General features: G+C 34.1%; 4 protein-coding genes across 4 annotated transcripts; 2 read left to right on the top strand and 2 right to left on the bottom strand.

Annotated features, from left to right (window-relative positions):
• The first annotated feature begins 865 nt into the window (after window positions 1-865).
• LOC130495618 (transcription factor MYB78-like) lies at window positions 866-3143 on the top strand. The gene is made up of 3 exons (XM_056987035.1): window positions 866-1130; window positions 1930-2059; window positions 2231-3143. Exons 1-3 carry the CDS (start codon window positions 959-961, stop codon window positions 2883-2885), a joined length of 957 nt encoding a protein of 318 aa, XP_056843015.1. The 5' UTR covers window positions 866-958; the 3' UTR covers window positions 2886-3143.
• A 2067-nt stretch (window positions 3144-5210) lies between these two features.
• On the top strand, window positions 5211-6690 carry LOC108806789 (F-box protein At5g49610). The gene has a single exon (XM_018578979.2). It carries the CDS (start codon window positions 5442-5444, stop codon window positions 6519-6521), a length of 1080 nt encoding a protein of 359 aa, XP_018434481.2. The 5' UTR covers window positions 5211-5441; the 3' UTR covers window positions 6522-6690.
• A 536-nt stretch (window positions 6691-7226) lies between these two features.
• Window positions 7227-7876, bottom strand: LOC108810722 (uncharacterized). The gene has a single exon (XM_018582812.2). It carries the CDS (start codon window positions 7809-7811, stop codon window positions 7293-7295), a length of 519 nt encoding a protein of 172 aa, XP_018438314.2. The 5' UTR covers window positions 7812-7876; the 3' UTR covers window positions 7227-7292.
• A 1856-nt stretch (window positions 7877-9732) lies between these two features.
• On the bottom strand, window positions 9733-11230 carry LOC108807906 (protein SENSITIVITY TO RED LIGHT REDUCED 1-like). Its single transcript, XM_056988096.1, has 2 exons — window positions 10515-11230; window positions 9733-10180 (listed from the first exon to the last, which is right to left on the bottom strand). Exons 1-2 carry the CDS (start codon window positions 10937-10939, stop codon window positions 9745-9747), a joined length of 861 nt encoding a protein of 286 aa, XP_056844076.1. The 5' UTR covers window positions 10940-11230; the 3' UTR covers window positions 9733-9744.
• Window positions 11231-11705: the final 475 nt, after the last annotated feature.

The raw sequence follows: 11705 nt of genomic DNA, 5'->3' as shown, positions 1-11705 counted from the left end.
ACTTCTTAAGCTCCAAAATCTGATTAGTACTTCTCCAAACCTGAAAACACATAAACACCATGCAATGCAACCTAGACAAACCTAAATACTAACTTAAATAATCAAAATGAATGCAAAATGGATGGTTAAAACCATGAAATACACAAGACATCACCGGTCACACGGATATGATCTATTGTTTTCGGCTTATTTGAATGTCCAAGAGAAGGTCTATCCGTGGGCTGTACCTCCCTCCGGGGGTTAAGTTTATGTCATCATTGACCCGGGTTTAACCTTTTTTAGCAAAAAAAAAGACATCTATAGTTTAATAATGACGAATTTTGTTACTCCACGTTTAAATTAGTTGCTAATTTATCAAGCTATAATCCTAGCTAGGGTGTTTGATCTCGAATCTACAAAAATATTGAGCAATTCAAAAGATGGAACAACGCGGTTCAAGATGATGAACACTTTCGGACGAGTGGTTCAGTGTACTCTTGGAAACCAAGGTTGACCAACGAATTGAGTATTAAACTGTACAGTATTTCTGTTCGTGTATGTATTGGATTTTCCTTAAAAACATGTACGTGTATATTTATTAATATAGTTTTTTTATTTTAAAACAACTATATTTATTAATATAATTTTTTTGTAAAAAATATATTTATTAATATAGTTATATGATTGTGACTATATTATGAGACTCTTGGTGTTATAATACAGTATATATAGGTTAATAAAAATACAAAGTTCTTACAATGCGGCCGTTTATGCCTTTTTCACACATGTTGCAAATAAATTTTGAAAAGTAAACCTTTTAAAAAATATCTTATTTTTGTTCATCTATAAAAACCATCAACTTCTCCATCTTTCCCTGTGCACACAAACAACATCCATTCTCTCTCTACACAACTCCAACAAAAAGTAGTGTCTTTTCTCTGAATCTCTCTTTGGGGGTCTATTTGTTTCAACTTTCAATATGGATGACAAAAGAAGCTTAATGATGAACAAGAATATTGGAGATTTCGAGAACAAGGATGAAGAAATGGACCTAAGGAGGGGTCCATGGACAGTTGAGGAAGATTTCAAGCTCATCAATTACATTTCTACTCATGGTGAAGGCCGATGGAACTCTCTCTCTCGTTGCGCCGGTATGATACACTACCACATCTACTTACACGTCTAAACACTCAGATTAGTAGTATGTTTTTTTTTGAAACACAGATTAGTAGTATGTATAAGTATTCTTGTGCAATGAATATCTACTCCTTGATTTAAAAAGGCCCAAATAATCACAAGTTGCATAAGTTTATTAAAATTAGTGATACCTTTTTTTTCCTTGTAATGTTTCGATTTCCATGAGTGTTTTTGTTTTTGAATCAGTTCACTACTTCATTTTTTGTGTAGATGAAATTTACTTATTTGAAGTTTCAAGAAAACGGGTTTTGCATGTTATGCACATGTGATAAGCAAAAACTCTTAAACTTTCATGTTTATTTCTTTCACCAATTTTCTTCTTTATGAATTGCTAAAAGTAATTTCATTCGAACCACTATATAGCCAGTATATATATGATTCTAATCATTTTTCGATATATGGATTCAATTATTATATTTTCGAATCTCAGTATGGATTCAATAATTTAACCTCTTGGTTTTGAATAAAATAGCTATATACTTATATTCGCGTACGAAAAAATGCTAATAAATGATCAACATGTTACATGTATATGGGAAGAGCACTAACGCAATGAAAGAAAGTTTGCTAAAGAAAAAGACTCTTTTAGACAATTTGCCTCATAGCAACGGTCCATATAATTTATAGATTAATGTTTATTACTTTACAAAATATGAACATTATGATGAGTTTCTTGCGTATGAACCCATCATACAATATACGTGTACATGATGATGTCTAAATAGTATTACCTTCCGATTTAATTTGAAACAGGACTCAAACGGACCGGAAAAAGCTGCAGACTACGGTGGTTAAACTATCTCCGGCCAGATGTCCGCCGTGGAAACATAACCCTTGAAGAACAACTCTTAATTCTTGAACTTCACTCCCGTTGGGGTAATAGGTAAAATTTAAACAAGCCATTTACATATAGTAATTATATATATTTACAAGAATCTGGTTGCAAAGATGAACTGTCATGTATGTAAAAGATCATAGAATTTGAAGATTATTTATTTTCTAGTAACAAAATTATAGTCACTAATACTGACAATATGTTTTCCTGTGATTTCAGATGGTCTAAGATTGCACAATATTTACCAGGAAGAACAGATAACGAGATCAAAAACTATTGGAGAACACGTGTGCAAAAGCATGCAAAACAACTTAGATGCGACGTGAACAGTCAACAATTTAAAGACACCATGAGGTATCTTTGGATGCCTCGTCTCATAGAGCGGATCCAAGCCTCCGCTTCAACCTCCACAGGTTCTGCTACCACGTCATCTTGCGTCACCACTCCTTCAGATCAGTTCTTAATGACGTCATTCGATGACGGACTCGATAACAATAACAACAACATGGACCATTTGAGTTTCATGAGCAACCCTAATGGTTATGTCTCGCCGGAAACTTCCAGCGTGGTTGTATCTCCGACGTCCGGTTTAACCGAGTTTCACATAGGTAGTGAAGTGGGAAAGGTTGAGAACAACCAGGATCAGAGTTTGGTGGGTCCACAAATCATGTCGCCTCCGCCGCAGAATTATTTGGATGATAACGGTGGATTACTAAGCGAAGATTTAACGCAGAGTTATCATAATTGGTTTGAAAATGTTAATGGAATGATACCTCCTTATTCGGACAGTTTTTGGAACATAGGGAGTGATGAAGACTTTTGGCTCTTATTACAGCAACAACAGCAGCTCGTCAACAATGGAAGCTCTGAATAGACAAGAAATTATTTCTAAACAAGAAAATAAGAAAGACAAATAGTAAAGTGGATTAATCAGTGTGTAAAAGGAATTTGTATTTGAAAAGGAGGGTTTCTTAAATATTAGCAATTTTAGATATATTGGGGGCAATTAGGAGTTTGTTGTTTTTGGAGTCAATTTGATTGGTTTGTGTTCCTCTGGGATTTGATACTATACTTGTGCCAATAATTTACAAAACAATTTGGAATCAAACTAATAAGTGAATATCTTTTTATTTTTGGTTTGTGAATTTATTTGAAAGATGTTTTGTAACCAAGAGTATTTGATTGCCTTCAAGGAAGCATGCTATTATATAAACACAATTCATTTCATTATCTATGTTTTTGCCAAAGAAACCATAATTGGTTGGTTCCACTATGTTTCATACTATACTTAGTTAACTCAGTATACGTCACACAAGCAAACAAAAAGTATGTATATATAATAATGGCATTGGCATGATAAATGAGAAAAATGGATAATCCAAATATCCAATTCATGATGCTTTTAGGAAACATGTCTATGGGACCTGTATATGGGAAAAAGGGGACCAAAGTGTGTGAAAGGCTTTGGGTTCAAAAGTAGACAATCTATTTAAAAAATCCACGTGGCAATGCCTCAATGGTTAATGTCTGAGTTTAAAGGTGGCCATATAAGGGGATTATTATTCTTGAGGGAATGTTATAATCATCAATCTAGTTATGTAATAAAATATAGAAAAATACATGGTTAGTGATGATGATTCCACCATTAACGCGTGCAAATCTTAATTTTTGATCGAACCCCATTATATTATTGTACGGACGATCCCACCATTATCCAGAAAATACCTTCCTCACACTGTAACACGTCACCAACCGATGTCGTCTGCCTATCTACACTTCTTTTCTAAAGTATAGTATTATCTAAATATATATAACTATCAGTAGTTATCTACTGTTAAGATATTTTAATGCCCTTCGGAATCATGTGATAGATGATATAATAAACCGTCCCGTAGCTGGCGTAGCTGGGACACCAGAGTTTGTTTGTTTTTTTTGTCTAATGTGATTTCAATAATAGTTGATCTTTGTAGAGGTTTCTAATAAACATATCAAGTGAGGAGTAATGCATAACGTCGTTCGATTGGGTGATGTCATAAGTTAACTTGGTGATTTGAACAGATATGTATGGTCAAATTATATTACTTGTTACAGATGTGTACGTAGTTTATTGCGTTTGAATGTGTGTATAAACATCTCCGAGATCTATTAGTTTTTTTTTTCTTTTTTTTTCTTGATCAGAAAGGAAGATATCATTAATAAACCACTAGGCTCCAGATCTCTTAGTTAAGCATTACATTTAGTAAAAATCTAAAAGAAACTAGTGAAGAAGTTAGGGAGAGAAAAGAGGACACGGACCCTAGGAGTAGGGGTGGGCGTGGACACGGAGCGGATATACAGAATTTTAAGGTTATTTGTGATCCATTTGTTATATATGAGTAATCGATTTTTCGATTCGATTCGATCCGTAATATTTCTGATATTCGGTGTTACGAATATTTGGAAAATCAGTATATTTTACCGGATATTCAATTCGATCTATCGAATCGGTAAAAAAATCATTTTTGAAAAATATTAAAAGAACAGGAAAATTTTAATATAAAATATTACAAATTATTTAAAAACTACATATTTAAAAAACTTTAATGACCAAATAATTAATTAAGTGGATAAAAATAATTAAAAATATATATAGAGTATAAAATTACATATAATTTTATACATACATGTATATGCATATGTACATTATGGATCAGATCAGATATCCGCTTTTAATGAATATTTGTGATTTGTTTTTATTTGATGAATATTGAATTTTAGTGTGTTTTGATTCATAAAATTACAGATATCTAGATTTTCCGGATCGAATCGAAACAAATAACGAATCGAATCAAATTTTACGGATATTTTATCCATCCGGATCTAGAGTATACAACAAAGTCTTGATCAATAGTAGACACAAATAACTAAAAGATTTAACTGGACAGAATCTAGAAATCTAGAAGATGGAAGTTGTAAAATATTCAGACCAATGAAGAGATGCCACCTCAGCTTCATCGACAGATCATTCCCATTTTCAATCCAATAAAAACAATACTATAACTTATTATTTTTAAGTGTTTCAAAAACGATGAACAATTCAGCCCAAAATATTTCAAATGAAATATGCGACATTGGGCCTTGGGCCTAAGATGCATCTGGTCCTTGCTTATCAGCGAGTCAGAAACACGCGCTCTTCTTCTTTCTCCTCCCTTCTCCATCATATACTTGTTCAACGCTCGCGCTAATTCAATTCATCTCTTCCTCCAATTCCGCCATTTCTTCCCTCACCGATCTCCAATTCTCTCTACACTCATCTCACCCTGATTCCATCGATGGGTTAATCGAAAGAAAAAAAACACAAACTCTAAAGTTCAGACCTTTTCTGATGCGGTAAGAACGAGAAAGTTTACTCCTTTACCACTCTATACCCCTCTTCTCTGTCGATCTCACAATGGGTAACCCTAAAGACCCTCTCTTTCCCGACGAGGTCATCCTCCAGATCCTCGCCAGGCTACCCGTCAAATCCCTCTTCAGGTTCAAATCCGTATCCAAATCTTGGCACACCTTACCTTCCGACACCTACTTCATCTCCCTCTTCAATCAACTCTCCTTAAAGAACCAAACCCTCGTCGCCGAGGTACCAGACTCCTCCGCCTTGATCTCCGTCGACAATCTCAGAGGCGTCTCCGAGTTCTCCTTGGAGTTTCTCAGAGACAGAGTCATGATCAGAGCCTCCTGTAACGGCCTCTTGTGCTGCGCGAGCGTCCCTGAGAAAGGTGTTTATTACGTTTGTAACCCTTCGACGAGAGAGTTTAGGACGTTGCCTAGGAGCAGAGAGAGGCACGTGACTCGGTTTTATCCCGATGGGGAGGCGACTCTTGTCGGTTTGGCGTGTGATGTGGGTAGGAAAGGGTTTTACGTGGTGATGGCTGGTTACCACAGGTCGTTTGGGCATAGACCTGACGGGAGTTTTGTCTGTTTGGTGTTTGATTCGGTGAGTAATAAGTGGAGGAAGTTCGTTTCGGCGTTGGAGGATGATTGTGGCGGTTTCACGCATATGAGTAAGAACCAGGTTGTGTTTGTTAACGGGAGGCTTCACTGGTTGATGAGTGGGTTGTGTTATGTGCTTGCGCTTGATCTTGAAAAAGACGTGTGGAGGAAGGTTTCTTTGCCTGATGAGATCAGATGTAGTGGTGGGAATAGGGTTTATCTGTTGGAGTTGGATGGGTTTTTGTCGGTGATTCAGTTATCAGATGTGTGGATGAAGATATGGAAGATGAGAGACTACGAGAGTGAGGTTTGGTGTGTTGTTGATAGCATAAGTTTGAGGTGTATCAGAGGATTGGTGCCTGGGATCTTCCCGATTTGTCAGACGGGTGAGTATGTGTTCTTGGCTACTCATAAGCAGGTTCTTGTGTATCAGAGACGGAGTAAGCTGTGGAAAGAGATGTTTGCTGTGAAAGGAAGCTGTTCTCTGCCTCTGTGGTTCTCAGCTCACGCCTTTCGCAGCACCATAGTACCTTGTAATTAAAGCTCTATAGTATAGATGGTATGTTTGTGTTTGCATTTTCTACGGTTTTCTTTTGTTTATTTTTCTTGGATCGTTTTGGGTTTGTGAAAATTGGTTCAAGGTTTTTATGTCCTTTAACAGAAACGGTTAAATGAACAGTTTATTATCATTAAAAAAAAAATTAGATTTATACTAATGCTTTTGATTACTAATCTAGACTGATAGTAATCTATTTAAATTAATTTAAACCAATAACGATTTAAATCAATTTGAACCATATAAATATATTCTATTAAATCAGGAATATGATCTATTGATATATGTTTAATTCAATTATTTTAGTGTAATTATTAAAATATTTAATAAATATATTCTATAATATATTCTAATAAATATATTCTAATATATATGATTATAAAAAAACATAAATATGAAAAATTAAATTTCTAACAAAAAACTCAAACAAAAATATATCCGTTTTTTCCTATAATCTGGTTTAATTTTGAAACAATGGTTTTTGATATGACCGATTTAGGAAATTGGTTTTTATATATACAAGAGACTGGCCCTAAACATATGTGAACAATACATATACACATACATCTTATTTCATACTATAGAAATGATGTTTTCTTGAAATTGTTTTTAGGAAATTGTTTTCTTGAATATTCATAGAAATGATTAAATGGAATAGTTATGTATTAATATTATATGTACAATGTTTAACCGAAGAAATTGATTATTATGCAAATACAAAAACATATGAAACCATATACATATATACATCTTATTTCATCTGTTTCCTTTTAAAATAAATAGATTTTGTTGTTTAACTTTTTGTTGAACCTTCTTGGGCATCTCCTTGATATCATGATCAGCTTGAACGTCTTCAAAGACGGACAAGGGCAACGACTTAGACAATAAACCGACATGTGTCTTGAAAGTTATCAAACCAGAAGAACGGTTTACAAGAATCTCACCGAGAGAGATCCAGACCATGAACTCCTTAGCCTTAACACCAGTGAGTTTCTTGATCTTGTTTGGTTCGAAATAAGCCGTGACTTCATCTTCAAAACGCACCACAACGTTATCGAATCTAAACAAGTCTTGATATCTCCTTCTCTCGTCTTTCTTCTTGTGCTTTAACCACACGAAACCTGTATCCTTCACGTAACCGCATTCTTCAATCTCCTGGTTACTAAGGAGCCGGTTTGGTAAACCGATTTGGGACAGAAGAGACCTAAATTTCTCTCTGCATGTCTTGTCTCCATGGTACACTTCCGCCTTGGCTTTCAGAGCTTCTGCCACCATATGATCAAAATGTGTTGGATAAGAGTTAAGAATGTTTTTTGAGACAATGAGATTTTCAAAGTTCTCTTTAGGTACACCTTTAATAAGTTTTTAAATGTTGTACACGTTTGGGATTTGGGAATATACGTTTTCAAGTGGGATCTATCTCGTGTCTTTTTCTTGCAAATTGAAACTCCTTTTATTTTTGGTCTTTTTATCTATATGTAAACATATATACCGAAAGGATATACTTTTCTTTTTTTCTTTTGTTAACCCATGGTTTGGTTGCACAACTTGCACGCACGTAAGTTAGTTTTACAATATTTATATTCAATATAAGAAAGCCGTATCTCACCCTCGGATAAGTCATGAGTATTAATATGATCTATAGTTATAGTTCAAATATAGCCCTCCTGTTTTTTTTTTTATAATCCAGTATCCGACCACTAAGCGTGATCGACTAGCCCACCGGACCTAAGCCCATACCATTACAGGATTTTTAAGCCTCTATTTAAGGGTCACTGGTTACGCGAAGTAGTCTGGAGTGCGACAGAAGCCCATGTGAAAGCTCTCGTGGCCAACACGGATCGAACCCAGAACGGGCACTCCAGTCGAAGTTCCTTTACCACTAGGCCAACACGCGTTGGTTAAATATAGCCCTCCTGTTGATGTCATTGCATGTCTCAAGAGGATCTTAAGTCTGCTTATGATAAATTAAGCTTTTCAAGCTTGACACTGACCGAATATGTTGTATTCGTTATTCAAAAAAAGAGAGGATATGTTCTATTCTATCATTCATTATGATATGCATCATCATCACTTTATAACACTATCAACGTCAGGAATCAAACGGGTTATGGCTTTTGGATCTAAAGTTACAGTAGTTTTAAGTAACTAACTAGCAAAGTAGAAGGAGCCCAAGAGGCCATAATCAAATTTTATTACCGCGATTTTAGAATTTAAACTTTTAACATGCAAACTTAACTAGAAAAAATGTAATTAACATAAAACCGAATATTCAACAGCTCATCTTAAAAACAGTGACACCGCCGGCTGGGGGCCGCACGACGGGGTTTCAGTGGTATTGAATCAATAGCGGACTTTTAACACATGTTCTACTTGTGGAAGACATTGGTTCCCTAAGATACTGAGCAGGGGCGTAGCATCAACTCCTAAAGACATTAATTTTTTTGTTCCTTTTTATTGTAGTACAATTCTATTTGGAACATCACATATTATATTCTATCAAAAATTAATTTTTTTTCAACGTGTTCAATGAAAAATTTCAATACAAAACTTTATTGAGAATTCTCTGACGCTTAATTAACAATTATAAGTGCTTTTCTTGCGTATATAAACCTTGGTCTAATTGCAAAAAAAGTTAACAAAAAGGTTTTATTATTATTTTAGATTTTAATATTTTTACCTATAAATTAATATGAATTTTTATTTAATTAAAAATAAAATTAAGATAAAATAAAAAATATTGTTTAAATTATATTTAAGAATGGATATGTATTTAAAATTATATCTTAGATTTATATCTATTTATTTTGATAAATATTAAATCAATTTGTATAATATTAATTAAAATTTTATATAAATTTTGTATAATTAAACAATATTTTAAAAATTTATAAATATATAATAAAATCTAATAATATTATGATTAAATTTATAATGTTTTTAAATGGTAAAAAAAGTTAAAATCTTTTTGTAATAAATTTTATAATTAAAAAATAAATAATATTTCGAAAATTTTATAACATTTGTATATTTATATTATTATATTATTTTATTTTCATATTTGAATATATTTATTTTAATGATAATGTTTAATTTACTACTATATTCTAAAAAATATAAATAACATTGAATGCAATTGTCTATGTCACATTTAGCAATAAACTATGTCATCATTATAGTATGTCATGTCACACTAATTTAGTGAAACTCATTGTAAAGATGGCAGCTCACAATCTACACCGGTTCTAAAAAAGTGCCAGCTTAAAATATGGAATGCACAATCGTAAACATCTTCTGATCCAGTATTAATAGCAAACTCGGTCGTTATTCTTTGTGCAGCTTTAATTCGTTTGATGGACTGGATCAGATTTTGGTTATTGAACACTTTGTCTTTATACATCTCAAAGCTGTTCCCTAACAATGCAATTTTGGATAATCGATCCATTCTCCAGTTTGACTCCAATAGGTTTCCGTACAGATTGGGACGACAGTGTGGCATGAAGAAAAGAGTAGGTTTTAAAGCTTCCCTGCGAGCTTCCTCGTTTACAGACAGAACCGTGCAACCAAAAGATGTCATGACACTAGATTCTGTTGCGGAGAGGACTGGATCAAACACTTCAATGTTGTTATTAACAGAGGTGTGCCTACAGTGTATTGAAAAAGGCATTCGCCTCAGGCCCCCAATTTATATAACACTCTTAGAACCCCAAAATTTTAATCAGTTTATGTTTTAGTGGTTTAGACTTTGGTTTTAAAAAAATCTTTTCCACCAGAGTCGACTAACTCATCTTCTGAATTCATGTATATTTGTTTTCTATATGACATAATATAGCACATGATAAATTTATTCTTGTACAGTGCTAGATTTGTATATTTGGTGAAAATGATATATTTTATTTGAAAATTGTTTTCATTATAGCTGTAAATAAGTTTATTTTAAAAACTTGCCTTAGGCCCCTATAACTCTTCGCACGGCACTGGTTATTAACCCAATCAAACTCTCTCTTCATCAAGATTGCAATGCTCAGCTGAAACCTCGAATTTTCATCAGACTCGATGCTTCCCAAACCGTAAATCATCATCTGCAGCTGTGTTTCAGAGCCTAACATGAGGCGAAAGTGGCCTGACACATCAGAAAACTTGAGCTGTTTTGATTTGTAAAACTCTGAGCTCTCGCTTTTCTTCGTAGAGATTTCCATTTGTTTCTTCAGTCTATCTTCCCTATGATGATCAATTTCAAGATCATGCCCTTCTTTGTCTTGACCTGTAAGTTTTTGTTTCTTTCTTGCATGTCCTTTTTCTTCTGTCCACTTACCATCACTATGTTTTGATATGTCTTCCTCTACTTGCTTCATCTTTGCTATTTTTTCAGGTTTGCTTTCTTTTGCTGCTTCTTTTTTCATCTCTACCTCCTTGTTCAGTGGTTGTTCTATCTCTAGCCTACGATTTTTTTAAAAAAATCAACACTGGTAAGAAGCATTCATGCATGCAAGTATATATACGCGAAGCATATTTGTTAGGTCTTAATTAAAGCTTTTCTTAGTACTTTAACTTAGGATGAAATCAAATACCAAAACTTGTCTTTGTTCACAAAACCAGAAAAGTGTTTTTCAAGAACAAAAACAGAGATTACAAGCCAATGATTAAAACAAAACCCACACACTCGTATTTGCTTAATCTCTTGTTACCTCTCTCTCTCTCTCTCTCTTCTTGTTCGTTGCTTTCTAGGATGATTATTAGCTTCACCAATGGCCTCCTTTTATAATAGATCATGTTGCATCTGTGTGTCTTAAATCTCTATTGTACGGTATGCCTTTTTGGTTTAGGAAATTTACTATTTCTATTGGGAAAAGGAAATCGGGTTTTTTGAGGCTGTATAAATATGGGTCTAAGGGTTTGTAAATTATTATCACATCATTAATAAGAAACCCTAAACGGGTATTTGCCTCAATACGTTTTCTTCTCTATTCTTCTTCTAACCTAATCGACGGCTGTACACAACAAGTGGTATCAGAGCTTTAGGTTGCGAACCCTAAAGGATGACCGGAGGAAGTTCTCTTAAGTTCGATGTTCCAAGATTCGATGGGAAGGGAAATTTTGGTCTGTGGCAACGGCGTGTTAAGGACTTGCTTACGCAGCAAGGGATGAAGAAGTCTCTGTTGGAGACGA

This window comes from Raphanus sativus, chromosome 6, assembly GCF_000801105.2.
Source record: "Raphanus sativus cultivar WK10039 chromosome 6, ASM80110v3, whole genome shotgun sequence".
Lineage (NCBI taxonomy): Eukaryota > Viridiplantae > Streptophyta > Magnoliopsida > Brassicales > Brassicaceae > Raphanus > Raphanus sativus.
Note: the sequence above shows the minus strand (reverse complement) of the source record. Positions and strands in the feature narration are given on the sequence as shown.

Bases quoted from the DNA above. Each gene is read 5' to 3' on its own strand.
- LOC108810722 (XM_018582812.2), bottom strand. From the start codon at position 7,811: ATGGTGGCAGAAGCTCTGAAAGCCAAGGCGGAAGTGTACCATGGAGAC.
- LOC130495618 (XM_056987035.1), top strand. From the start codon at position 959: ATGGATGACAAAAGAAGCTTAATGATGAACAAGAATATTGGAGATTTC. The intron at 1,131-1,929 runs GTATGATACACT...AATTTGAAACAG, and splicing joins CTCTCTCTCTCGTTGCGCCG to GACTCAAACGGACCGGAAAA. The intron at 2,060-2,230 runs GTAAAATTTAAA...CTGTGATTTCAG, and splicing joins CACTCCCGTTGGGGTAATAG to ATGGTCTAAGATTGCACAAT.
- LOC108806789 (XM_018578979.2), top strand. From the start codon at position 5,442: ATGGGTAACCCTAAAGACCCTCTCTTTCCCGACGAGGTCATCCTCCAG.
- LOC108807906 (XM_056988096.1), bottom strand. From the start codon at position 10,939: ATGAAAAAAGAAGCAGCAAAAGAAAGCAAACCTGAAAAAATAGCAAAG. The intron at 10,181-10,514 runs GTGCCGTGCGAA...AATACACTGTAG, and splicing joins TTTGATTGGGTTAATAACCA to GCACACCTCTGTTAATAACA.